Source organism: Charadrius vociferus, unplaced genomic scaffold (genome assembly GCF_000708025.1).
Source record: "Charadrius vociferus isolate BGI_N301 unplaced genomic scaffold, ASM70802v2 scaffold309, whole genome shotgun sequence".
NCBI lineage: Eukaryota > Metazoa > Chordata > Aves > Charadriiformes > Charadriidae > Charadrius > Charadrius vociferus.
The window spans coordinates 4,326,003-4,352,840 of NW_009661370.1; the positions used below are offsets into that span (position 1 = coordinate 4,326,003).

Consider the following 26,838-nt stretch of genomic DNA (forward strand, 5'->3'; position numbering starts at 1 on the left):
CAGCTGATGAAAATGAAAATCAACTTGACAATGATGGAAATGAGGTTCTGACAAGTAGTAGCATTGCTATGGGACGACAGGATAAAGGTGAGCAGGACACCATCAATAACAATGAGAATATGGACAGTGGAGACTGTACCCCAAGCTGTAAGGAAGATGAGACCGAGAGGAAATCTGTAAATGTCCATATGGACCCCCAGCTGGAGGAAAAGCCTATTACAGAAAAACATCCAGGTGGAAAAAGAAGTCCAAGAAGCAAAAGAAGCTCCACTAAAAAATCTAAAGGTACTTTATGAAAAAATATTGTTGTTCTGTTTACTTAAAATAGTAACACTGTAGTTCTAATCTGTGAACTAATGAGAAAGATATATTTTAGTTGTCATACTAATTATTTTTAAAACTTCACTAAAGTTTTTTTTGGGGAGGAGGGCGGGAATCCCACTGTTAATAAGATTCAGATATCAATAAATCAGATTCAATTCTAAATGTTTTCACCTTCTGTATTTCAACGTTGGCTATGTAGCAAATGGAACATATCAAAGAAGCCCGACTAGAGGGAGGTGCAGAGTTTCAATGTAGAAATTGGGCTGACTTCCAAATCAGAATCGCCAGAAATTCAGGCAATATGATTTTGTCCATTTGAACATTGTGCTCGAGTGCAGGATTTTGGCATCTTGATCTAGTGTCAAGATTTGTAATCTTGATATGAGTACCAAATAGCTTGATCTTGGCCTGCTGTTGTCAAAATATGCTTACGGTTTTCAGTGCTTAATAGATAGTCCTAGGATATGCATTTTGGGTAATAAGCTATTCGACAAATGTGTTTCTACCGCTTTTTTTTGGATATGAATTGGATAAGGAAAATGTAAATGTTTATTACATGTTATTATTTGAGATTCTTCTTCCCTTTTTGAATGAGTAGGATTTGTCTGTATCAACAGAATGTGTTATTATATTAGGTTTTTGCCATAAATCATAAAACTTGTGTTATAGGGCTGCAAATATATTAATTAAAATTGGTGTGTTTCATTGCATAGGTATCTGAAAGTTGGATGGAACAACTGAATCACGCCTGCTTTTTTTTTCCCCCCTCATGTATTTTTTTTTCATCTAAAGACTGAGAAGATTGGGAATTTGGCTACTTAAAATAGATAGTTTTAAAATACAATTTTCACGCTACTTGGCAAGTCTTTTATGGTCTAATCTGAAAACTGATGATGATCTTAAAAGATTAAAAAATAGGTAAAGAAAGGAAAGGAAGGAAGCCTTGCGTTCCGTATCTTGTACTTACAGGCAAAATCTAGAAAAGAAAAATTATGTTTTCTAGTAGAGATAAGAGGATCCTGAAATCTTTCATGATAGGGAGAATGAGTTCTTATTAAATGATGCAGAAAGACATTAAAGTATATATTTCCACTTTAGATTTGTCTAAAAATAGAAGAAAATACTTAATTAACACAAGAGATTGGCAGAAGTAATTGAGAACCAGTCATCTGTATGATGGGAATAACAAAATCCAAGCTGATGAAATGTGATATAGACGTGTGGACAGAAGTACCTGAAGCACGATCAAAGCAAGAAAAGGAGAAATTCTCCCTAACGCTGAAAGTTAAACTTCACTTGTATTCTCTCTCCATTAGTTTGTATTCTTGTTGATAAATGCAATCAACTGATGCAGAGGTAGCTCAAAACGAGCTGTGAACAGTAAATGGCAATTTTAAGGCAAAAAGCAGAAAGCTGAAATACAGAAAATTTCATGGAAAAATCTAGAGACATAAAAAAACATAACAGAGAACCCCCTGCCTGCAAAACTCATTTAAGAGTTTTGTTGAACTCCTATGAACAAGCTCTTGCTACTTATTAATAAAGAAACTTGACTGTTATAGAAGGAGATCAACATATAAAATTACATTGCGCCTCCTATTGTTTACGGGCTAATTTACATTTAGCTTGTTGGATGTTCTCACATGATGGTTTTCCTGTTTTCACACAATGCAGTGACTGTGTCACAATTTCTTGACATTGCAAATGCCTTTATTTTAGTGAGAATCTTCCTTTTAATTTTTAACGCCAGCTATTTTAAACCATTCCTGAGCATCCCTCTACATAAACTAACCAAACTAGCTTTCTTGTCTTGATACCAACTCAAAGAAAAAGGAGAGAACAATCAAATAGGAGTGGAAGATCCCTGAGTGGGTGACAGCAGAGTGTCACAAAAGCAAGCTGGAATCACAAATTAAATACTTGAATGGCATGTATTATGGTGATATTTTTTAATTTTTATTTTTATTTATTGAGGATTTATGGATAAGTTGCTTTGACTCATAGCTAAAGAAGGGATTTATGAGTTGTCTTTTTCTCTTTAAGCAAAGCTGTTAAGGTCGCTGTTAAACGTTGCCATTCTGAAAAAGATGTTATTTGACTTGAAAAGCATGTTGTTCATATTCCTTCTCTTGCTAGTGACTAAAGCAGTGAACCTGGAGTATGGAAAACTATGTCTTACGTATTTTCATTTATTCAGAATTTGATCATTAGAAGATCAGTGATCATTAGAGAAGCCCATCTTCCACTCTGGACATATGTTTTTACTTTAGAAGAAAGAGCGAGTACTCACACTTGCAATGTGTTTGAAACCCTCTAGATACTTGTATATAAAACATAAACAGTTATAAGTATTTGATTATTATGTTTGTGTATATGCTTGCAATGTGTTGAAGCTAGAATTATCCTAGCTCCTACAATTAGTTGACTGAGATGCAAGATTAAAAATCACTATATCTGCTTGAACATTCACCTAGTGCAACATTCTTCCCTTGACAGTGGCCAGTAGAGGATGGGTAGATAAGAGTAGAAGGACAAGGCAAAGAGGGAGTGATTTGTTTGTGTGTTCTCCTTGCCATCACCAATTTCCCATTCAGGACTTTGCCAAGTGGAAGCTGGTAGACTGTAAAAGCTTACAGTGAATTTATCACCTGACTTGCAGTTGTTTTTTGAGTCTTATTTCAGTGTTCTGGAGTAAGTAGTTCCAAGATTTAATCTATGCATTGTTTGAAGAAACACCTCCTTTTAGCTGTCTTGATGCTTCAGTAGATGTATTAGAGTAAATTGACAAGTCTATAGCTTTCAGATCCCAAATGTCTCTCGCATTCTTTTGGTATACTAATAATAGTTTTGAATAGACTATGGTTATATCTCTTTAAGGAGGACACTGGTGATCAAAGAAGTAACATAAATTTAAATTGACAAATTTAAACTTTGGTGATTATTCATACTTGGATTCCTTGTAATGAATCTTACTAACTTTAGTGCAGTAGAGATAGTGATTCATGAAGTGTCATCTGCTTCAATGTATTTTTGTAAATATGGACTTCAAATTATCCCTGTTCTCTGAAAATAATTTCATCCTTTTCCAAAAGATCAGTTCTGGCATAACCAGTGACTTAATATTGTAAAATCACACTGTGTCACACCTGAACACAGTATAGCATGGTAACTTGCACTTAATCATTTTTCCCCAAGTTAAATTCTGCAACATACACTGTTCCTGTAAATTATTCAACTTATTTCTTGAAACAGCTTGAAGGTGGGGGAAGAAAGTGAAGTGGTTGGGATGGATTTGGTGTTGCAGCAAATGAAATATATGAATATAAACTGGTAAAACGATATGAAAAGTTAAGCGGTGTTATTTTATTTAGGGTTCTGTGTGGCACTAAACAAGATTTTGAGCTTGCTCAGTTAGAGTTATATCTTTACTGCCAACACTCCTGTCTTAAAACCTCTTCTCTTCAAAATGAAATTTTTTTTAAAAATACTTGCTGATGTCTTTTTTTTTTTTTTTTTTTTTTTTACTAGTTCTTCAATGAATCAGTCTGAACCAGCTTTCTGGTATTGAGTACCAAAGCATGTTTAAAAAAAGAGATTACCATATGTTTTCTGTACTAGAAACTTCTGTTACTGGTGACTTAAGCTAATGCTAATAAATGTGAAAATTAAAATTCAATTAAAAAACAGAGGACAACATCCATAATTTTATTTTGATAGCTTGATTTGATAGCAAATGCTTCATACTTGCACCTCTGACTCATTTTCAGGCAGGTGGCAAGAGCATGTTAATCTCATATGACAAAACAAGAAAAAGTGAGACGTATTGAAAAATGTGTTTGTCATTTTTATTCACAAGGTCTGCCAAAACTGGAACTCTTTGCAAACTTGCAGCTGCTTCTGTGAACTCTTAGGGAAATTTTGAGAAAGGTTGCTTCTCCCTGTGTCTCAGGAAACATTGGCATACCCAGCTGGGCATAGAAGATGTCAGTTGAAACTTCCTTGAGCCTGGCAGAGCAGAAAGTTGGACCCAGCTCTCTGCCATGTTCCTAGTGAGTGCTCTGACCATTGGAGAATTGAAAAGTGTGGCCAGCAGGTCAAGGGAGGTGATTCTGCCCCTCTACTCCACTCTCGTGAGACCCCACCTGGAGTACTCCATCCAGCTCTGGAGTTCTCAACATAAGAAAGACATGGACCTGCTGGAGCGTGTCCAGAGGAGAACCATGGGGATGATCCGAGGGCTGGAGCACCTCTCCTACAAGGAGGGGCTAAGAGAGTTGGGGCTGTTCAGCCTGGAGAAGAGAAGGCTCTGGGGAGATCTTATTGCAGCCTTCCAGTACCTAAAGGGGGCCAACAGGAGAGCTGGGGAAGGACTTTTTGCTAGGGGATGTAGTGATGGGACAAGGGGGAATGGCTATAAACTGGAAGAGGGCAGGTTTAGATTAATCATTAGGAAGACGTTTTTCACTTTGAGGGTTGTAAGGCACTGGAACAGGTTGCCCAAAGAGGTTGTTGAGGCCCCATCCCTGGAGGTGTTCAAGGCCAGGCTGGACGTGGCCTTGGACAACCTGGTCTAGTGGGAGGTGTCCCTGCCCATGGCAGGGGGGTTGGAACTCGATGATCTTCAAGGTCCTTTTCAACCTAAACCATTCTATGATTCTATGATATCTTCTGTTTTTTCACATTTATTTTCATAAGGGCCTTGGTTCCAGTCTAGCATGGAACAAGATGTTTTTTAAATATCAATGCTTTGCAAAGTGAAAAAACTTAATCTTTGCTTCTTAAAATATCAGACATATATATATGAGATACCAGTCTTTATTAAAAAAAAAAAAAAAAATCTGCTTTGGACAGTAATATGGATCGATTCCAGGAAAAAGCAATGTTCTGTGCCCTTTTCAAGAACATGGAGAAAAAAAAAAAGGGATCTTATTTCATCATAAAGATGTTATGGGCAAGCATTACTAAGTGTTACTACCTCAAGAAAAGTTCATGGTTATAGTGCTACTAAGCCACAAACGCTGTCTTGTTTTTGAAGTAGAACAGCATAGAATTAACTTGAATGGATGTAAGGCATTGCTTCAGAATCAGGGGAGTGATTTGAGGGCAGAATTTGATTCCAAGTGAGTGACAGCTTAACTATATGTAGGAATAATATGCTGTTTATAAGCTATGTGTTAGCAACAGTACCAGAATAACATTATAATGAAGGTTTTTCATGATAGTTGCTATTGAGCATGTTTCAGTCAACGTTCATGTTTTGATATGACAGGTGATCATTAACTGCTTAATAAAGTGCAGTTTGAAGTGATTTTTTTTTACTGAGGGAAGGGGTTTGCCGAACGTGTGGACCCTCTTGTCTGGCTTCATGTTCATGTGCTGAACATTAAGCTATATTTTTAAATACAACCTTAATTTCATCTCTAAAAGTACTTCCTGGTTTGAGTCTTGCATCGAATTATGGCTTTTGTTGCTTTTGGCCCACAGCAAATACTGGAAAAGCAGAGATATGCATTAATATCGAAAAAAATATTGTTACACCTGTATTTTGTCTGGCAATAAACCCTGTGAAAATAGCCCCCCACAGAGATTATTAGTACTCCTGACCTGGATAGTTTACTTAATAAAGAGTTTAAAATAACCAAATATTGAACAGTGGAGCCTTCAGTGGGCAAGCTAATGCCTTTCTTAAGCCCTAAATCTTAAACCTGAATCATCACTTTAGTCTTTCAGTTGCAATGAACATAAGGGGGTCTGAAATATGCTAAGTGCCCAATCTGTAGAAATAAAGTCAAAGTGTGATGGTTACTTGAAACAGAGCCCCCGCCTATCCCACTTTTAAATGATAACATGGCTTTCAGAACATAGGTATAGTTGGGGAAGAACAGCATACTCATCATAACTTGAGTTTATAAAAGTTTATTATGCACATTTCAGTGGCCAAATTCTCTAATTTTTTTTTTTTTAATTATGGGAGTTTTTTTAAAAGTTGAATCCTATGTAAATGCATCAAATTCAATGTTGGTTTATGAAAAAAAAAAGTTTATGACTTGGTGGAATAAAGTGTAATTTTCTGGTTACTCCTAAGACTGTGTGTTATAGAAAGCCATCATTTATTGCATTTATTCTCTGATCTTTGTGAGAAACTGGTCCAGTCTGTATATGGGTAATTGATTTCTCCCACTACTACTGCCTACTCTACACTTCTTCTCTTACAGCATTTAACATTTCCTGATAACTATCATATACATGATCAGCAATGTACAACAAATATAGCATTATTTTTACAATAACATGTGGGATTTGCAACCAGAAAAATTTTCCTGTAATATTTTTATACTGTTATGCTTTACATTATCCTTCATATATGTTGCCAGTCCTCCACGTGCATGTCTGACTTTTTCACTTCTGTAAAATTGGAGACAGGCAACAGTGGCCTGCCAGAGAATGTACCATGGAGAACCTGTTTTCTGCATAGCAAGAAGTTCTGGAGGCTAAATTCAGGTTACACATCCTTGTGTCATTGTTACCAACGTACTGGTTCTGTCACCACTACTTGCTCATTCCATGGACTTTCAAATAAACTATCCAACTATTTGGGAGGGGGGGTGTCTTCCTTTTCACTCAGCAAGATGATCCCCCTAGACATCTGTCCCCCATGGTAGAATCCCCCACTCTCATCATCTGCTTCTTTCTATCCTTTAAGATCCTGTTGTCACTGTGAGGAGCCTCTGTGTTCTCTTCTGAAGAACACGCCAAATTGCCCATCCTTCCTTCCTTCCCAGGACTTCTCCCTGTACAAGCTCCTTGGCAGGAGTGAAGAGACCAACTGAGAACCTCATTCACACTCTCTTTGCATACCTTCTTTTTGCACTTTTTGAGCAAAACTGTGTTGTAAATAACCCTGCTTTCTACCTCTGCTGTATTACAATTCAGTATTAACATAGAATTTTGTCCGCTTGGATCCAAGTACTGATTTTTTTAGCTGAAACTGTAACATCAGTCACAACACTTTTATTTTAGGTCATCTTGGTCTCTTATTAATAACTCTGTAGAATAGTTTAGACTAGGTAGGGTTTTTTTCCCCCCAAGTAAAAGCCAGGTCTCAATTAGAAGTGTACAAAAATACCTGATGTAGGTTACTCTGTTTTTTCAGGTTGGTGAGCTGACACTGAGACAGACTTATCACAACTAATTTTGACAAGACCAGTATTTTATTTACTTTCAGGGATGTTATTTAAGATACTAAGTTTTTATTCATAGCTTTTGTATTGAAATTTCCTAAAAAAGCAACTTGACATATTTTTTTGAATCCTAACCTAAGTACTTGTTCTTTTTAAAGGAGTTCCTGCAGTGGGAACCACAGCAATCAAGGAGGAAAATACTCTTATTACAGATACAGATATTATGCATACTGAAGGTGCTGTTGAAGCAAATGAAAACTTTCAGCAAAAAGAACAAAAACAAACATTGCAGTCCCTTTTCTCTTTGCTCCGTGAAGAGGTTGAGCAGATGGATTCAAAGATACTACCCCTGTGTCTCCATCAGGTACTTCCTATGATACTAGGGTGTTGCACACAATTTTGTTTTTATTTGAGACCTTTATTCATTAGGAAAAAATGCATTAATTCAACATACGCCAATATTCATATCTGGACAGGGTATTTTGATGTATAACTGGTGGTCAAGGCAAATACCTTCTCTAAGGTTTTCTAATATATGTCAAATTATAAATTGCCTTCAAAGTATATTCTGCAGTTAAAGGAAGCTATTAAGGACAGGTTTTCTAATTTTCCAAATGATGAAATTCTCGTTTGGCAGGAAGATTTAAGAAAATTGCTCTTCAACATACCTTAAATACGATTTGTAAGACACTAGTATAGATACAAGACAGCTGATCTCTAAATAACATTTTAAATCTGGAATTATTTTTACTGTTGCAGACTTCTTTCAAGCATGAATTTAATGCATGAATGCTAAGATTCAACATTTCTTTGTGTATACTTTTTTATACCACACCTGCAAGACCAAAGTAAATACTGTGTGATTTGAAAAGCAGTCTCTTTTTACTAACTGACTAGTATGTTTTTCTTTCTGGAGATTACGATGCAAGATGAATATGTTGATAGGACCTGACACAGTGTTAATTTATAGTTTAGTTTTAGTTGTGTCAGACTAACAGTGGACTAGAAGACTTTTTGTTTGGCTATAGTGTGTAATGCAGGCTATATATATAGATACTATACAGTGTCTGATTTGACTTAGTTGTATTATCTTTATTGTGGAAAATAGGGTGATTGTGATGTTTTAAACTTCTAAACTGTGATGACACTCCTGCATTCTTACTCTCTCAAATATAGTCGCTGATTTATATCAAAGAAAGAGGTTTCTCTTTAGTTTTACAAATTATAAATAATTTACATTTGTTGTAGAATTTTAATTATTTTTTTCTATGTTTTAGTGAAGATATTTCATATCATTCCTTAACTTATTTGAAACTTGGCATTAGGCTTAACCATTTGTACTTTTAGCTACACCAGATTTGGTGTTTGTTCATGAGTCAGTACAAAGGTGTGTTTTGGAAAACAACATGGTTAGGGCAAAAACTTCAAAACACTTTACAAACATTAAGGAGTGTCATTGAACATGATGGAGGTGAAAACTGCTGCTTTTTAGATGAGGAAGCCAAACCCTGAGGGTAACAACCTTTTGAAAGCCGTGAAGGAACTGTGACTGAATTGAGAACAGAGCCTGCATTTCCAGATTCAAACATGTAGTCAAACACCATCTCTTTTTTCCTAAGAAATACCAAGCGATTTGTAATGCAGTGTTTGAAAGAAACCTAAGAGAACTTACAAGGGTAATAGCAACACACTTTTTAAACTGGGGAGGGGCTGGGAAGAAAGGATTTTAAAGATAGCATTCATGTTTTCATGTAAAGTGAGTCTATTAAGAATTTTTTTCGTTTTCCAGTGAATTAAACTGACATCTTCAGTCTTTATTTCAGATTGCTAATACAGCCTGCCAATAACTCTCTTTTATGCTAAGTCTAGCAAATACACTTCTATCACAGTCTCTTTTTACTCTGTATGATAAAATTCAATGTAAAATAAAGAGCTCTGTGAGATGTTCTGGAGTACTAACAATCTGCGTTGTTAGTGGGAAGCCTGTATTAAATATTTAAAGGCTGTGGGATATTAGGGGCTGTTCAAAGGGTTACCTTTTAATTAAAATAGTATGTAAATTTTTTCCTGTCTTGAATGGGATTTATGTGATTTGTTTAGCACTTGTTACGGAATCTAAGAAGTATTTATGTATAAAACAAAGATACAGAGCTTTGGCAGCTCCAGGATTCCTTAGGAGACTACTGTGGATAGCAGACAAAATGTGCAAATAGAGAACCTTAGAAGTCACTTGCCAATTCTCTTTTGGAGGTATTGGTCTCAGAATGACCTAGTGGTTAGTAATAAGGCTGAGAGCCAGGAATACACAACGTGCAATATGGACCCTTCTATCAAGTTTCTGTCTCTTTTGAGCAATCGTCTTTAGACTTGTAAAAGTAACCACTTGTTAAGCCTTTCAAAATTATGAGTGCCTAAGTTGATATGTCCCAAAGATTTTGAGACTGAATGTTTGTGTGCTCCCACAGAAGGCATTGGAGTATCAGATATGAGGTGTCTCAACCTGAATGTTAGGCATCAGGGCACCTGCAGTTCACAGAATCCAGAATGGTTGGGGTTGGAAGGGACCTCTAGACATCGTCTAGTCCAACCCCCCTGCCAAAGCAGGTTCACCTACAGCAGGTTGCAGAGGAGTGCATCCAGGTGGGTTTTGAGTGTCTCCGGAGAAGGAGATTCCACAACCTCTCTGGGCAGCCTGTTCCAGTGCTCTGTCATCCTCAAAGTAAGGAAGTTTTTCCTCATGTTGAGACAGAACTTCCTGTGTTCCAGTTTGTGCCTGTTGCCCCTTGTCCTGTCGCTCAGCACCACTGAGGAGAGTCCAGCCCCATCCTCTTGACACCCGCCCTTTGGATATTTATAAGCACTGATCAGATCCCCACAAACTCTTCTCTTCTCCAGACTAAACAGACCCAGGTTTCTCAGCCTTTCTCATAACAGAGGTGCTTCATTCTCTTGATCATCTTTTTGACCAGACTCTGTTGCTCTCTCTAGTAGTTCCCTGTCTTTCTTGAACTGGGGAGCCCAGAACTGGACACAGTACTCCAGACGTAGCCTCTCCGGGGGGGGGGGGGGAGGGGGGTGACCTTGGCCACCAGGGCCTATTGCTGGCTCATGGTCAACTTGTCCACCAGGGCTCTCAGGTCCCTCTCTGCAGAGCTGCTTTCCAGCAGGTCAGCCCCCAACCTGTACCGGTGCATGGGGTTATTCTTCCCTAGGTGCAGGACCCTACACTTGCCCTTGTTGAACTTCATTAGGTTCCTGTCCACCCAACACTTTAGCCTGTCCAGGTCACGCTGTATGGCAGCACAGCCTTCTGGTGCATCAGCCACCCCTCCCAGTTTTGGGTCATCAATTTTCTCCAATTACTGGACACATTTTGCAAGCATGGCCCTTGCCACACCATACATGGCAAATAGGAGGACTGCCAACATTCACTGTCCCTGAAGATTGGTTAGTTAGTGCTAGTAGAGGTCACTGGTACTGTGGAGTTCTGTGGAACAAAATATTTTTACTTCTGAGGTTTATTTTTTTTGTATTTTATGCCATTTACAAACAAAGCCATCAGTATTCCTTAGCTTTGTAGGAGAGCCTGCCCAGTTTTCTTGCAAGCACAAATAAGTTTTTGTTGTTGCAAATCTCAAAGATTATTTCTCAACCTGGAGGAATTAGAAAAAAAATGTTTTGATTCCTATGTTAGCTTTTCTATACACAGAATCACAGAATCTTCAGAGTTGGAAGGGACCTCTAGAGATCATCTAGTCCAACTGCCCTGCTAAAGCAGGATTGCCTAGAGCACATTACTCAGGACTGCATCCAGCCTTTCCTCATAAGGGAGATGCTCCAATCCCTCAGTCATCTTAGTTGCCCTTCGCTGGACTCGCTCCAGCAGCTCCCTGTCCCTCCTGAACTGGGAAGCCCAAAACTGGACACAGTATTCCAGTTGTGGCCTCACCAGTGCCGAGTAGAGGGGGAGAATCACCTCCCTCGACCTACTGGTCACACTCTTCCCTATGCAGCCCAGGATTCCGTTGGCCTTTTTGGTGACAAGGGCACGTGGCTCATGCTGGCTCATGGGTAATTTACTATCTACCAGGACACCCAGATCCTTCTCCTCAGAGGTCCACCCCTAACCTATACTGGTGCCTAGCATTCTTCCTCCCCAGGTGCAGGACCCTGCACTTGCTTATGTTGAACCTCATTAGGTTCCTCCCTGCCCAGCTCCCCAGCCTGTCCAGGTCACGCTGGATGGCCGTGCGGCCCTCTGGAGAGTCAGCCACCCCTCCCAGTTTGGTATTATCAGCAAACTTGCTGAGGATACACTCTGTCCCCTCATCCAGGTCATTAATAATATATTGAACAAAATTGGACCAAGTATACAGTGGTACACCTTTTCCTTTCCAGGTATCAGCTCTATTTTTTCTATAATACCCGCACTCCACCAATTCAGATTCAAAGTGAAATTCTGATTCTGATTAGAAATATGCTCATTTTCTGACTGTGTTTGGATACTTGCTTTCTCAGAACTGGTTGCATGGACTCCAGCACAATGATGTCTTTGCCCTTTTAGTCCAAGAAATAATCCTTTATGCCAGTTCTGTTGGGGGGTAAAAATTGACAACCCAAAACTGGTACCTTTAACTCGGTTAACAGAAAAAGTGGTTTTGTAACTGACATCTTGACTTCTAGAAGTTCTGCCACTTCCATGTTTGTAAGTTTAGCTTTGAAATAGCTGGTTGAAAGTAAAAGCATCACTGGGAAGAGGATAGCAAATCTGTTTCAGTAGTCTGCAATTAAAATATGTAGCTTTGAGAGAGAGACCTTATAGCAGCCTTCCAGTACCTAAAGGGAGCTACAAGAAAGATGGGGAGGGACTCTTTTATCAGGAAGCGTAGTGATAAGATGAGGGGTAACGGTTTTAAACTGGAAGAGGGTAGATTTAAATTAGGTATTAGGAAGAAATTATTAACTGTGAGGGTGGTGAGATACTGGAACAGGCTGCCCAGAGAAGTTGTGGATGCCCCATCCCTGGAGGTGTTCAAGGCCAGGCTGGATCGGGCTTTGAGCAACCTGGTCTAGTGGGCGGTGTCCCTGACCCTGGCAGGGGAGTTGGAACTAGATGATCTTTAAGGTCCTTTCCAAGTCTAACCTTTCCATGATTCTCTGATATAGGAATAACTTGGTATACGGGAATATAATTTTCTCTTATGTTTGCGTGCCAGTGTTCTTGGTTTATACACAACTTCTCAGTGTATAAGCCTTGTTGAGCGTACATTTACTGTTCCTTTTTGCAGTGATCTGTTAAAGATGGGCGTTATAAAATTACCCACCCAGGGTGAAATTGTTTCTTAAGATGTTGCAGCTAGACATCTTGAATGCTTAGGCCTAGAAATCCCTTGTTCAATTCCTAGCCATTGGCTGAAATGGCAGCTGTGACAGCAGGGTTTAATGTCAGCTTACACATTTTCTTAAGCTATAAGTGCTGGAGACTGACTTAGGTATTTTATATGTAGTCTGTCTTATGTTTAATTTTTCCTAGACCTCAGTAACTGCTTTGGAATTTTTTGTTCTCTATATTAAACCTCCTTAGGCCTTTGAGCTCTAAATGCAACAGGGAAAGTTTGCTTATTTCTTGTATCAACTCCCTGGTATTTCTTTGTTTTGACATATCTGTATTAACTCAACATCCATCTAAGAGAACGAGTCTTCAAGAATTGTGATTTTTTTAGAAGTTTTTTTCAATGGTTGTCTTTGGCAGAGCTGTCTTGTTACAAATCCAATTTTAATTGTTCTGATATAGAAATATCAACCTAGGGAGGAAAAGCCTCAGATTTGTTCCATGTCATAACAACTACATTGCAAATCAAAGAAGTGCCATCTGGCTTAACTCCATGACTTGTTCTGTTGTTGAAGAGCTTCAGATATCAAGATGTTAGGCTTAGTGAACTGACACATGAGGTAGAGGATCTTTAAATCTTTTTAACACAAAAGAGCAGCTTCAGGAAAGGAAGTGGCAGAACGCTGCTGCAATGGTATTGTCTTGCTTTTGTGAGTGGACTAGAAATAATATAGAAAAAAATGAAGAACTTGAGTCCTTTTATGTTTATTTCATGAATTGCAAATATTCACATTACATAGAATTTGAAATATTTACATTTGTAATATTTATCATAAATATTTATTGTACATAGGATATAAACAGCAAGGTTGTTGGCACGTCTCTGGTGCTGCGATAGGTGATATTTTTAGTGTCTTTTATCCCAAGATTGTTCTTTTCTCGTCAGTCAGGAAACCTCTGTTTCTACATTTTACCACATTGCACTGTAATGCTCAGGAGAGCTCAGCAATGATCTTAATTTTGTCCAATATAACGAAGTAATCGTCAGTACCAGAATTCAAACTCTTCAACTCATATCAGTAAACACAGTACTTCTGTTCTAGCTAATTTTAAAACTTGCTAATATGATCATTAAAAAAGTTTCTGAAATAAATGTTTGTTGTAAAGGTAAAACCCAACTAACATTTTGGCAAATCCATTTATGTGAGAGGACTTAATATTTCTTTGTTGCTTGATACTGTTTTTAACCATCTTTCCTAGACTAAGAATATATGTATTTAGTCTGAACATTCATATTTTACTCAGAATAAAGATGAACCTGCAGAACAGATGTTTACAACTATGATTAAAAATTCATATTACATCCTTAATATTCTCACGAAAACTATAGAATCCTAATTTTTCTTTTTTTTACTTTTGCAGATAGCTGAGACCTATTTTCAAGAGGAGGAATGTATCCTTTTACTTGGAGAAATTGTTACGCAGTATTAAAATAATCTGGCATGATAAAACGTAAAAGACAAATACACTGTTGACTCACAGGTTGTGGGTCAGAGTTAGAAAGAAGCAAACAGCCGTAATTTGTCCATGACTGAATATACAATGTGTTAGCAAGCCCTTCTTAATCAGACAGCTGGAATATGAGTTAAGTAATAAATCCACTTCCAAAAGCTGTACTGATATGATCATTAGTAGTTATGCACAAGCAAGGAGGTAAGAAAATATTTTCAAAGAACTTCTGTTTTTATAGGATAAGTTCTGTTATTAGTAACTGGGAATATGTCCAATCTAGATAGGCTATGTATTCTATTATATCAAATAGGGCAGTGTTATACTAAGAACAAAATTATCACAACAGTTGATTAGAATATGTACTACAAATGTCTAGATTAGAATAAAAATGCCAAACACCCTGAGCTAAGGGAGATCAGCAACCTGCAAACAATAACAACATGTTCTTTGGCAAATGCTAGTTAGTCAAAACTGTATCAAGGTAGTTTGAGAAACTCTCGTAGGAAACTATGGGTAATTGCTTCTGGGAACAGTTAGTTCAGTGGTCCAAGTTACTTTGATGTGTTCCTAGATAAGTTTGGTCAAAAAGTTATAATAGGTGAACTGACGCTTATTACTCTGATAAATTTCAGTAATTGTGGCACAGAATAATCATATTAAACCTTAAATTATATTTCTAGAAAAGGTGGACTGGGTTTTCCTCTGTTTGCTTTTGAAGGAAAATGATCAGACTATAAAAAGAAGAGGCAAGAGTGGTAAGCCCTTAAGGTATATGTGATTCACTAAGGTGCATCATAAATTACAAAGCCTGTGCATACAGATTATTTCTTTATTATGTAATTTGTTACAAACAAAATACAGCAAATAGGCAGTTATAATGGTTAAATAACAAAGCATAAGAAACCTGGAAACCTAGCCAAATTACATTAGTCTGTAGTACAAAACCAGAGAAATAACTGTCGCAATATTATAAAAGCAATGTATAAAATAAAATATCCTTCACTGTCTTAGAAAACTGTATTTCTGTGTTGGTCATCCTAATTCAAAAGCTTCCATCAGAACATCCAAAATATGCAACACAAGTCAAAGGCGTGAAAAAATTCTGTAGTAAATTATATCACAGAATCTTCAGAGTTGGAAGGGACCTCTAGAGATCATCTAGTCCAACTCCCCTGCTAAAGCAGGATTGCCTAGAGCACATTACTCAGGACTGCATCCAGGCGGGTCTTGAAAATCTCCAGAGAAAGAGACTCCACAACCTCCCTGGCAGCCCGTTCCAGTGCTCTGTCACCCTAACCGTAAAGAAGTTTTTCCATGTATTTGTATGGAACTTCCTATGACCTTGACCCATGGGGAACACCACTGGTTACAGGCCTTCAACTAGACTGTGCCACTGATCACAGTCCTCTGAGTTCTGTCACACAGCCAGCTCTCAGTCCACCTCACTGTCACCTCATCTAGCCCACACTTCCTCAGCTTCCTAATGAGGATGTTTTGGGAGACAGTTTCAAAAGCCTTGCTAAAGTCAAGGTAGATGACATCTACGTCTCTCACTTCATCCAGCCAGCCAGTTACAACATCATCGAAGGCCATCAAATTGCTCAAGCATGATTTACCCTTGGTACATCCGTGTTGACCACTTCCAATAATTTCCTGTTCCTCAACGTGTTTGGAGATGACATTCAGAACGAGTCGCTCCATTACCTTCCCAGTGACCGATGTGAGACTAACTGGTCTGTAGTTCCCTGGGTCCTCCTTCTTGCCTTTTTTGAAGATGAGAGAGATGTCAGCCTTTCTCCAGTCCTCGGGCACCTCTCCTGTTCCCCATGACCTTTCAAAGATGATGGAGAGTGGTCTAGCAATTACATCTGCCAGCTCTCTCAGCACCCGCGGGTGCATCCCATCAGGGCCTAGGGACTTATGAATGTCCAGCTTGGCCAAGTGGTCTCTGACCCGGTCCTCCTCAACTGAGAGAAAATCTTCCTCTCTCCAGACCTTCCCCCTTGCCTCCAGGGTATGGGATTCGTGAGGGACAGCTTTAGCAGTGAAGACCGAAGAAAAGAAGGCATTCAGTAACTCTGCCTTCTCTGTGTCTTCCACCACAAGAGCACCCATCTCATTCATCAGTGGGCCTACATTTTCCCTAGTCTTCCTTTTTCTATTGATATACTGAAGGAATCTCTTCTTGCTGTCTTTAACTGCAGTGGCCAAGCTGAGTTCTGATTGAGCTTTGGCCCTTCTACTTTTCCCCCTACATAGCTTCGTTATATCTTGATAATCCTCATAAGTTCCCAACCACCTTTTCCAGAGATTGTAAGCTTTCCTTTTGTTCCTGAGGTCCAGCCAAAGCTCTCTATTTAGCCAGGCTGGTCTTCTTCCCCGTCAGCTCATTTTTCGAGCCATGGGGATGGCCTTCCCCTGTGCTTCTAAGAGTACCTGCTTAAAGTAAGACCAGCCTTCCTGTGCGCCTTTGCCCTTCAAAACTGCCTCCCAAGGGACACTCTCAACCATGCTCCTGAACAGGCTAAAGTCTGCCCTTCGGAAGTCCAAGGTGGCAGTTCTGCTGGCTCCCCGCCTTGCTTCACCAAGAATTGGCTCTGCAGGGGGACATACAGTAAATTTAAAATGCATTCAACAGTATGATAGAAAGACAGTTTCTCTTTCATAGAAGTTACTTTAATTGAAGGGCACTGTACTTAAAGCTGATCAAAGGAAGTATTTTTAATGCAATGTACACCTGATGTGTGGAATTCAACACCACTATATAATACATATTTATGAAGGATATCTCCTCTGTGCTTGCAACCGTCAGTTTCCTGAGGTTAATAAAGAACTTGCTTGATCATGTTGCACTGTATTAATTATCCATGACAGACATTTTAATTCATCCACAATGAACTTCATATTAACAATAATTCAGGGTTTGTTGCTCTGATCCTCTACGGCTATATCTCTGGTCTGTTATTCTGTTTCTAATAACAGATTTCTTGAAGGCAGGGAATATTCTTTACATTAGTATTGTTTTTCATAAGCCATGCTATGTGTATGTTGCATGAGGCTAACAAGAATAGCAAGTACTGGTTGTGTTTTTGTAATAATTACTCCAGTATTTTAATTAGCATGAATAATGAAATGGGGTTTTTTGCTGTATTACTAAGAACCTCATTCATTGTACTTCTATCCTCGCTGTAGAATTAAATTTCAAATAGTTGGCAAAGCATGGCTTTAAACAGACAACGTAACAACTTGGGCTTGATGGAACTAGAATTATCCTGAGTATTACAAGATATATAACTGTCAGCATACCTTTGTGAATATAGTGATAACTCTAAGGTGAAAGTTTTTCATATAGATGAAAAGTAAGTAGAATCTTCAGAAAGAAGACAAATAGGTGAACTCAGCTGTCCAACAGTGTTGTATACAATGGTTCAAAAGGGAGAGGGTTATTTTTTTTAAAGTTTAAGTTGAAGAATTTTTTTAAATATAATGTCTCCAGCTGGGCACTAGAAAGGAGCCATGTTTTCATTTAGTTATGGTTATTGACGTATAATTGTATTTCTTGAGAGATACGTGCTGATATTTGTATAACTGATTTGCTTTTAATTTCCCAGATTTCATTTCCTGATAAGAGTTGTCAGCGTAATAAGATTTTGCTTGTTTCTTTTCTAGAAGAACTTTTGTTGGACTTAAGACATGTGGGAAGAGATGTGACTGCTGAAGAGAACAGGGTTTTCATTCTTGGAACTTTTCTCAACTTATTTTACTTTCTACTTGCTCTTTTCATGTCTGCTGTTATTTTCTTCCTTGCACAGAAATCAGGATCCTAGACATTATTAATTTTGATTAAATTATTTCAAATTTTAGGTACATAATTATTGCCCTTTCAAATATGGTGCCAAATTTAAATAAATCATAACATGTCCATATATGTGTGCATTTTTCTTTAACCTTCCATTCAGATGAGAAGGCAATGAAGTTCATTAAGCTTGAACGACTGTATCATGAACAGCTGCTTGCAAATCTTTCTTCCATACAGGAGCAGTGGGGTGAGTATACAGGCTAATCTAGTATGGTAGAAGAAAGAGTTAATTTGTTTTGTGTTTCTAAGTAATAGAGTATACATTTTTCCAGCTTAAAAATCTTACATAGCAAAAGCAGCGTTTATATCAGGATTTCTCTGAGCTTGTTACAAGTGTTCCTGCTTTAGATTTCTTCTTACATGTTTCATGAAACAGGTGCAACTACTTTGTCATTCTTTATTCTATTAATTGAGACTTCGATTGATCCACAATTGTTTTGAGCTTATCTTTTGTTTAGGGTTGATGAATCTGATGTGATGAAAATAAAGTGTGTTGTGAAAAAATACGGTGCTTTTTTGCATAGTCTGAAACAAGGTCGTAGAGCATACACAGGAGATTTGTCAACATTTCTCCATTAATTAGTTTCACATACATGTTTTATGTTAAGCAAATACTACTTTTCTAATACTTTGGGTAAAATTTATTTTGATTTAATTCAGAAAGAAAATGGAAAACAGCAGTTCCTAGTCCAGTTACAACAACGCTGAGGAATTCAGCTAAAGAACTGAGTGGTGAAGAGTTGGAAAAGCTTACTAGAGTTTGCTCTTCGCATCAACAGTAAGTATAAGAATATATTATTACTTTGCCAGTACTAATATGTTAGCACAGCAGTGGCCTACTTGCCAGTATAGGTGTTTTAAGATGGTCAGTCTTAAAATAAAAGTTGCATCCTGTTGACTTTAGTGAATTTGGTTATAAAGTGGTGGTTCTTTTTGATATGTAACTAAAATTTTTCCATGTTTTAATGTGGTTTGAGGAATGTATATGGACTAGATCTGAACTGTTTTCAGCAAATCATTAGTTTTCCAGAAATGGAGTTTTGAGTTAATTTGTATTTTCAGTGAAAGTAAAAACTGAGTAGGGTATTTTTAGGAAGAGAGACTGTAGAACTGATGATGGTGATTGTGTCTATGCCTATTGTTTTAATCATTGTTTTTAAATGCAATTGCCCAACATCTCAGACTCCAGCACTCACATCTACCCTATAGGATTTTATTCCCAAATTTTCCACATTTTAGGATAATTTCCTAATGCTTTAAGTCATTCTTGTTATCTTCTGTTGGTTTCATATGGGTTGCATAAACATTATGAGGCAGCGATTCTGTAGTTCCCTAGTGTGACAGTATTCTGAAAAGTTGTGAAATCTTAGTTTGTACCTTCTTTGCCTGATTCAGCAGCCTCCTGAATCAGTATATCACAGTATCACAAACTTTTGGACAGTGCCTAGGGTACTATTCTGGGCAGTAACACACAAGGGATTGTAACCATTAGGAAGGAGAATATCTGTTATTTCATGGGTGAATGTCCTACCTCCTAGACATTGAGTTTAAGGAACAGATGGAAAAAATTCTACCAGCTGCCACTGAAAAATGATGAGCCAATAATAATAAGGAAACTAACCACATTCAAAGGCTGTGAAAAGACCAACCTGTGACAGGGAGGAAGATGCTGTCAATCAGATGGGGAGAGAGAACTTTTTCAAATACATTTGCATTGGCTTAGCCAGTCTGGATATAACAAAAGCCAAAATGCTCCTGTTATTCATATATATGATTTGGCTTCCACATTTTTTTCTTCTGGGTGACCATAGAGAAGTTTGAAAACACCCAGGCTAACTGCCAGAACCCAGGCAGGGATTGCTTATTTGTAATCTGACTGCCTTTGGGAGGGAGCCCCTGGAAAGCATACTCCTGCATTTCTGCAGGAGGAGGAAGCAGCTCTAGCACCGTAGCTGCATGTTTACTTCCACAACCTGCTGCTACTGAGAGATTACACTCTGAGTGCCTGCAGAGTTCCTCAGCATACATTTCCTTGCACGTGAACTTGCAAGCCCACAGAAAGATTAAGATTCAAGTCTATTGTAATTTATATGCTGCAACTAGCAGCACCTCCAGATTTTTACCTCGCTTGTCACCTTGTTGAGAATAGCTGTGCTTTCTTCTTCTAATTCTTCCCTGCAGCCTCACTTGAAAATATAAAATTTCAGTTATGCAACATCATTCCCTGTTCTGAGAAATCTGCAGTTTGATAAAAATTAAGGCTTGTGTTCATTTGCCATGATTAGTTCTCTGTATTTAATATGATTACTCTTCCACACTCTAAAGGCAAAGCCTATTTGCTTTCATTGTTGTTTTTTTTTTTCCCCAAGCTTTAATCTCAATTTATTTTGTAATTGAAATTATATTAATTATTTTAATTAATAACACGCAGGCCTTGGAAAATGTGAGCATTTTGCTTTTGTAGTTGAAAGTAATGTAATTTTTTCTGATACTAAAGGTCCACTGCTACATACTGGACACATTTGTTCTTTAAAGATAGTTTTGAGTATCCCTTATTTGAAGCTTAAAAGGTAACATTTGGAAGTCAATGTACCTTTTAAAAGTTCTTGTTAGAGAGTATGAACATCAATACTTTTGTCTCTCCTACTTGTATTTCTTTTTAAGTAGCTTTAAACGAAATGTTCAACATTCTGTCTTCATTGCTGTATGAAAGGCTGCAAGACAGATTGTGCATGATAAAATACATTGTGCATGAATCTCCACACAGTTTGCTAAGTCCACGCTGACTGTTAGCAGTGCTGACTCGCCTGTAAATCCCAGTGGAATCAGTGGGAGCTGCTGTATCTTGCAGTACCCAGAAAACGTGTCCCAGTGTAAACAGTCTGTGGAGAGGGAAATACCTTTTGCGGGTTTTTTTCCATTCCTCAATCTGTGTTATAGCGATCAGTATTTTTAATACTCATAGATAGTGAGTCCTTACTTGATTTTTCAAGTTGGTAGAGTTCCTTCTGAGCATAAAGTTTTACAGGAATTTAGATTGCATGATACGTTACAGTAAATTTTCTCATGACTGCTTTCTCAATTAGGTGGAGCAATGTTTGGGCTAATTGGTCATCTGATGATATTCACATATGGTACAGATCTGTGCTTGAAAGTATGCTTAACGTGCTGACACTGTTTCAATGTAAGAAAAGTTCTGTGCTAATATTAAAGCAGATCAAAGGCTTATAATATTTCTAAGACATTTGTTATGAAGAATGTTGTTACTAAGTTGTTTAGTTTATTTTTTTTTCTTTATTGCTGCAGGCCACAGGCATCAAAAAATAAGGTAAGTAGCTGTTTAACTGAATTCTGCTTTGTCAAAGATTGCTAATAAATGTATTTTTAATATTATTAGATATAATCTTTCCAGTTTACTATAGAAACTGTTTGAAATTTGGATGTCTTAAAAAGTCACAGTGTTCCTGTTTAATTCCAAAAATTACAGGAAATACTATCATATTTTTCAGCTAGTAGCTGCAGAAAATACATGGGAAAGCAGTTGTTTGCTTCAGTTAATGGAATCAAAACATTTAAAGGAAAGAGAAACTGCTGCTTTTAAATCAGGTATGTATGTGTGTATGTACATGTGCATACATTTGTTTTAAATATTATCCTGTAATGACATATTCCTATAAATACTATGAAGCTATTTCATTTGAAGCTACAGTATTTGTTGGATTCCCACAGATTCATCCATTTGTGCAAATTTTAGTTTTTTCACAACTGCACAATGGACATACTATGCAATTTTAATTAATCATTGATATTCATAATTGTAATTAAAGTAATTCTAGCCTCCATCAAAAAAGGTCTTTTAAATGTGCATGCATTTACAGCTGCCTACATAAGCTACAGAATTATGTAAAACTAGAGATAAGATACATAATTTGTATGTATAAAATACACGGTAAACAATCTGATGACAAATATTCTGAGTTGTGGCAATTCAGTATAGTTAACAGTATTAGTAACTATTTTAAATTGCATGCGATGTACTTATTTTGAGATACATTTTTCTGTAACAGCACAGAAAATTAGGAAGCTTTTGGAGGGCCTTGAAAAGAAAAACATACTTCAGTTAAGTTTTTTGAGTGCACACTTATGTCAGCTTCATTTTCTTCCTCCTGCCTTGGGGCAATAGTTGTTTTGTTTGAGTAATTTGTTAGAATCACTGGGTTCTTATGAAATATTTGCAAATTAATGAATTGTTAAAATGGAGACAGAGGGGGAAAGAGCGTTGGTAGATTACCAGGCTGTGCTTTGTCTCTCCTCTTTTTGTTCAAGTTGCTTTTTTTGCCGCGTTCCAGTGGCCAAAATTGGCCTAAACTGAGTACCTTTCCTCAAAAACAGCTAGAATATCTCACAAGATGAGGGTTGGCCTAAGTGACCTCAGGAGGTTTCTTTCAACTAAACTATCCTACGAGTGTGTATCAACCAGGATGTTGAGGAGAATCAGGAATTAACAAAGACACAGTTACAGTTCTCCACATGTGTAGATCCTCCTCATATTCATCCTTGTTTACCATGACGCCTGTACTGCCTTTTTCTCTGTCTTTGTTCTTGTAACCTAACTAAACACAAAACACTGAAGACCCAAACCAAACTCGTTCCACAGCTCAGAAAGCACATCAGAATAACCCAATGCTTTTTATTTTTGGATGGTTGAAAATTCCCATGGAAAAAAATTAGGCACTTAAGATTTTTCCATTGTCTTTATTTCAAGTGGGAGCAAAAGCTTTCTGGAGAGCGGGATTTCTGAACATTTGAAGCTTCTGAATTAAGGAGCATTTTTTGTCAATGTTAAAATACCATAGTCCAACATCTAGACATATTAAACTTAATATGGAAGTAATTAATGGTGTAAATGGATGTTTTTTCATGCCTTTCTCTTAATGTAACTCTTGTCAAAATGCCATCAAAATCTTTGGGTTCCTATGAAATGTTTGTAAATTAATTAAGCTGTGTCATCCAATAGAAAGCGTTTCTGCTGAGAATTTTCCAACAGCACTAAATAGTTTTTCAATACAAGATAGGAATATTTCAAGCCTAACTGAAGTTTCAATGCTTAAGATTTGCAAAAGATGCTTTTCACAAGACTAGTGCATTCTTGAGGAAGCACCCTGACAGGTCTCTTGATCTGTTAAGGCAGCTGTGATCAATTAGCTGCTGCTGCCCCTCACTGAGTCAGTGCATCAGCAGCATGGGCCTGAACGTTTTTGTTGCAGTTAGAAGATTTTGGGTAGGGAAGGCATTGGTATGAGTTAATAAAAATTGGACACAGATGATCCATAACTCTGAATTTGTACACACCACTCAGTGCTGTGCCAAAACCGTTCAAGCCATGGCTGAGTGATCCAGCTCAGGACTAAAAGCAATATGGCCACTTGGGGCTGGTTCTTGATTTTTGCCTGAATGCCAGCAGAATCCTAAACTATAATAACCACACAGTTCTTAATTTTTAAATTAACCTGTTCAGCATTAGCCTAAACAAATGGGCCTTCTCATTGAAAACTTAGAATGCTTGTCTTCTGCTTTTTGGCTGGGATTTTTTTCTCTACATCATGAAAAATTAGAGTAAATGTGTGAACTTTTTCTTCTTTTAGAAATTTATCTGCCAATCTGCAGGGAGAGCTACTTAACTCACTTAGCTGCTGGTAACAGAAGTCTGACTTACAGTAAGACAGGAAAAGGAAATTCTCAAGTTGTTTGAAGACTGTCCTTCACGTGAATTCACATGCCCAAAATAAGAATTTATCTATCAATTATCAATAAGGAGTAGTATTAACTTATCCACAGAGAGATACGTTACATTGTAGAGGGTGTTGTTCTGTCTATGGTAGCATTTTTGAAGTAAAATCGCACTTCCTTACTAATCTGAAGCAAAAAATACTCTATTGACGTAATGCAGACATTTGGGAACATAGTTTGACCCTCTGCAGACAGCTGATCCTAAGAATTCATGATTCCTCTCTCCTGAGGATACAGTGACCAAGAAACAGCTTTATAAGAAGCTGGGTGGTCAAGATTCCTGGGAGAGTCACTGAATTAGTTTTCTGCCTTTCTGAGCAAGGGTTGTGAGTGGTCTGTTCTGTTGCATTTTCTTTTCTGGAAGATTTTCTCTCTGAGTCTACAGAGAGAACTGGGCCCTTAAAGCCATGTGTGTGTATTGAAAGATGAGATTTGATACATCCTTTATCCATTAATTTCTTCAGTTTCTGACTGAAAGCCTTAATAGGCTTAGTGTTAACTAAAGGTAATCAAATTCGTGTGTTTCATGAAACCTTTTCTAATGAAATGGTGAATTTAATAAAACCTTTAGCATACGTTTGCAGTGTGTACATATAGACCTGTTTCCAAGGTAGGGAGAAACTGCTTACGCACTGTTTTCTTTTAGGTCATATGGGATTTGTTTTTAAATGGGAAGAGGGACAAAAATGGAGAAGTGTGAATTCTCCACTGGTAGAATGCTGTAGGTCAGTTCTCTCTCTGCTAGGCTGTCTTGGATTAACAGGATAAAAAAGTGGTGGCTACAGGTTTCTGTGATGAACAAAGCAAGTGTCAATTTTCAAGTAACTCTGTTTGGGGAAAAAAACATTTCTTAAATTACCGTAAGTGCTTTTGTTGCTAGAAGATCTTCAGTAGACGCTTTGTCTACAGTCAGATAAAAATTACTGCGGCGTTGGTGGGTACGTCTTCATTTAACTTAGTAGGTAAAAGCATCTTTTTCTAATTAAGTGTTCAAGTATCTGACTTGCCTCGAATCTATACTGGGCACGGGTTGTCTAGAGCAGTTTTTTTGAAGTAGGTGTAAAGAAAATATTGAAAGCTGCTGAAAATTTGATGTGGAATGTAACAATGATCATTACATCTCAGTTCCTGTACATCTGTAGTTAGATAACAATGCTGCCATCATTTATTACTTTCTCAGGAACAGAGCCCTGAGCTCAAGGGCCACCTTTCATGGTAAAGAATTTGATTTAATTGCTGATTCCATTTAATCTTTATTGCAATTGGGGCTGCCAACAAAGATGCCTGTTGTAATGTGGATGTATCCACTAGGAAAAATTGACAGATGGTAACAAAATCTTATACCAATAATCCAGGATGTGTTTGAACTCATGACCTATATGTGAAGGGCTCAGTATCCCGTTACAAATCCCTTGAGCTATCTACTCATCTGTGTCTAATTTTCAAAAAGTCCCTGTCTCATACTCATTTCTTCTTTCAGTGCTTCACAGAAATTAGGTTCCCCATACCCTTTCCATTTTTTTTCTGCTTTTTTTTTTTTCTACATTTTGATATGGCTGGGTATTCTCTTTTTCAATTTCCAAGCCTGTCTTTTCTACGCTACCTTGTATTTCATTATCCTTTAAAATGAGAAAAGTTTAGAATTTAATAAAATTATGCAATACAGTGAATTAATGCAAGCATTTCTTTAAAGACTCACGATTGGGACCCTGTTTCATGTAAAAAATTCAGGAAATTGCTCAGATTTTAAGTGAGGTTTTAACACGTGAGGAAGGATAAGATTGGCATAGAGATCTTCAGTCATTCTTGTGAGAACTTATACAGTTAATAAGGGCATTGTTTGATCTCTTTGTTAATCTGTTCATAAGACCTTTCTGCTTTTCACTATGACAAATGCAAATGAGTGTTTTCTAGAGGTATTAATTTGTTTGAGGTTATTACTGTTACTGTAACAGTAGTCCTACTATAACATAATCTTAACTTAGTTTTTATTAAAGTATGGAACAAAAGACAGTTTCTGTCATAGCTAGCTTGCTTTGGTATTCTAACGCTAAACTCCCCTTTTCCCTCTTCATAAGCCTAAAAGGGGAGATTTTGCTTTAAGCTTCTCATAATGGCTGATGTCTAATAATTTTATTAACAACTTAGGCTAACCATATACTCCTTCATCAGCAGATCATGCCAATAGTAGGTGAATTTACAAGCTGTGTAGCATTCTCCTTGTTTCTCTTTGAAATTTCAGATAACAAAAATCCATTTTCATTTGTATTGTAAATGTGAATACTGAAATAAGCTGCATTCAATTGCATTTTTAATATATAAACTAACTCATGTATCCAAAAAGCAACATCTTTTTATGCAGTCCATTATGAAAATATTGTAATTGGATATTTAATTTAGCATTAACCAAAGGAGTTATCTACCTACTTAAAAGAATTGAGTTTAAAATTCATTAAATTAGTATGTTTTCAGTTTCTTTAAAGAAATGCAGGTAGTTCCCTGTGTGATAGATACACTGGCATCAAAATAGAGTCTTCTGTAATTGAGTGCATTTGTCTGAACTCCAGTCCTCCATGAGATGTACTCACATAAAATATACTTTAAAAGAAATGGGGCTGTTCAGAAAGATACTCTCATACATATTGTGCTTGAAGTATGGGAGTAACTCTTTTCAGGGGGCACTAAAGCATGTGCTTTGCCTGCAAGAATGTGTGCAAGTACTTTGCTGAATCAGGAGTCAGCTTTTCAGACTAACGAAACTTTTATTCTGGCTGGAGCATAAAATACCTGCCCTTTATCGGAGTGCATTTTAAAGCATTACGTTACACCGTTATCAAATC

General features: G+C 37.4%; 1 protein-coding gene across 1 annotated transcript in view; it reads left to right on the top strand.

Moving 5' to 3' along the window:
- CNST (consortin, connexin sorting protein) overlaps window positions 1–26,838 on the top strand; it is a 40,956-nt gene that overhangs the window by 2,125 nt on the left and 11,993 nt on the right. Inside the window, exons 2-8 of the mRNA XM_009893666.1 lie at window positions 4–285; window positions 7,664–7,869; window positions 14,260–14,290; window positions 18,309–18,395; window positions 18,869–18,986; window positions 21,515–21,536; window positions 21,718–21,814. Coding sequence (XP_009891968.1) covers window positions 4–285; window positions 7,664–7,869; window positions 14,260–14,290; window positions 18,309–18,395; window positions 18,869–18,986; window positions 21,515–21,536; window positions 21,718–21,814 — 843 coding nt within the window. The remainder of the gene's footprint in view (window positions 1–3; window positions 286–7,663; window positions 7,870–14,259; window positions 14,291–18,308; window positions 18,396–18,868; window positions 18,987–21,514; window positions 21,537–21,717; window positions 21,815–26,838) is intronic.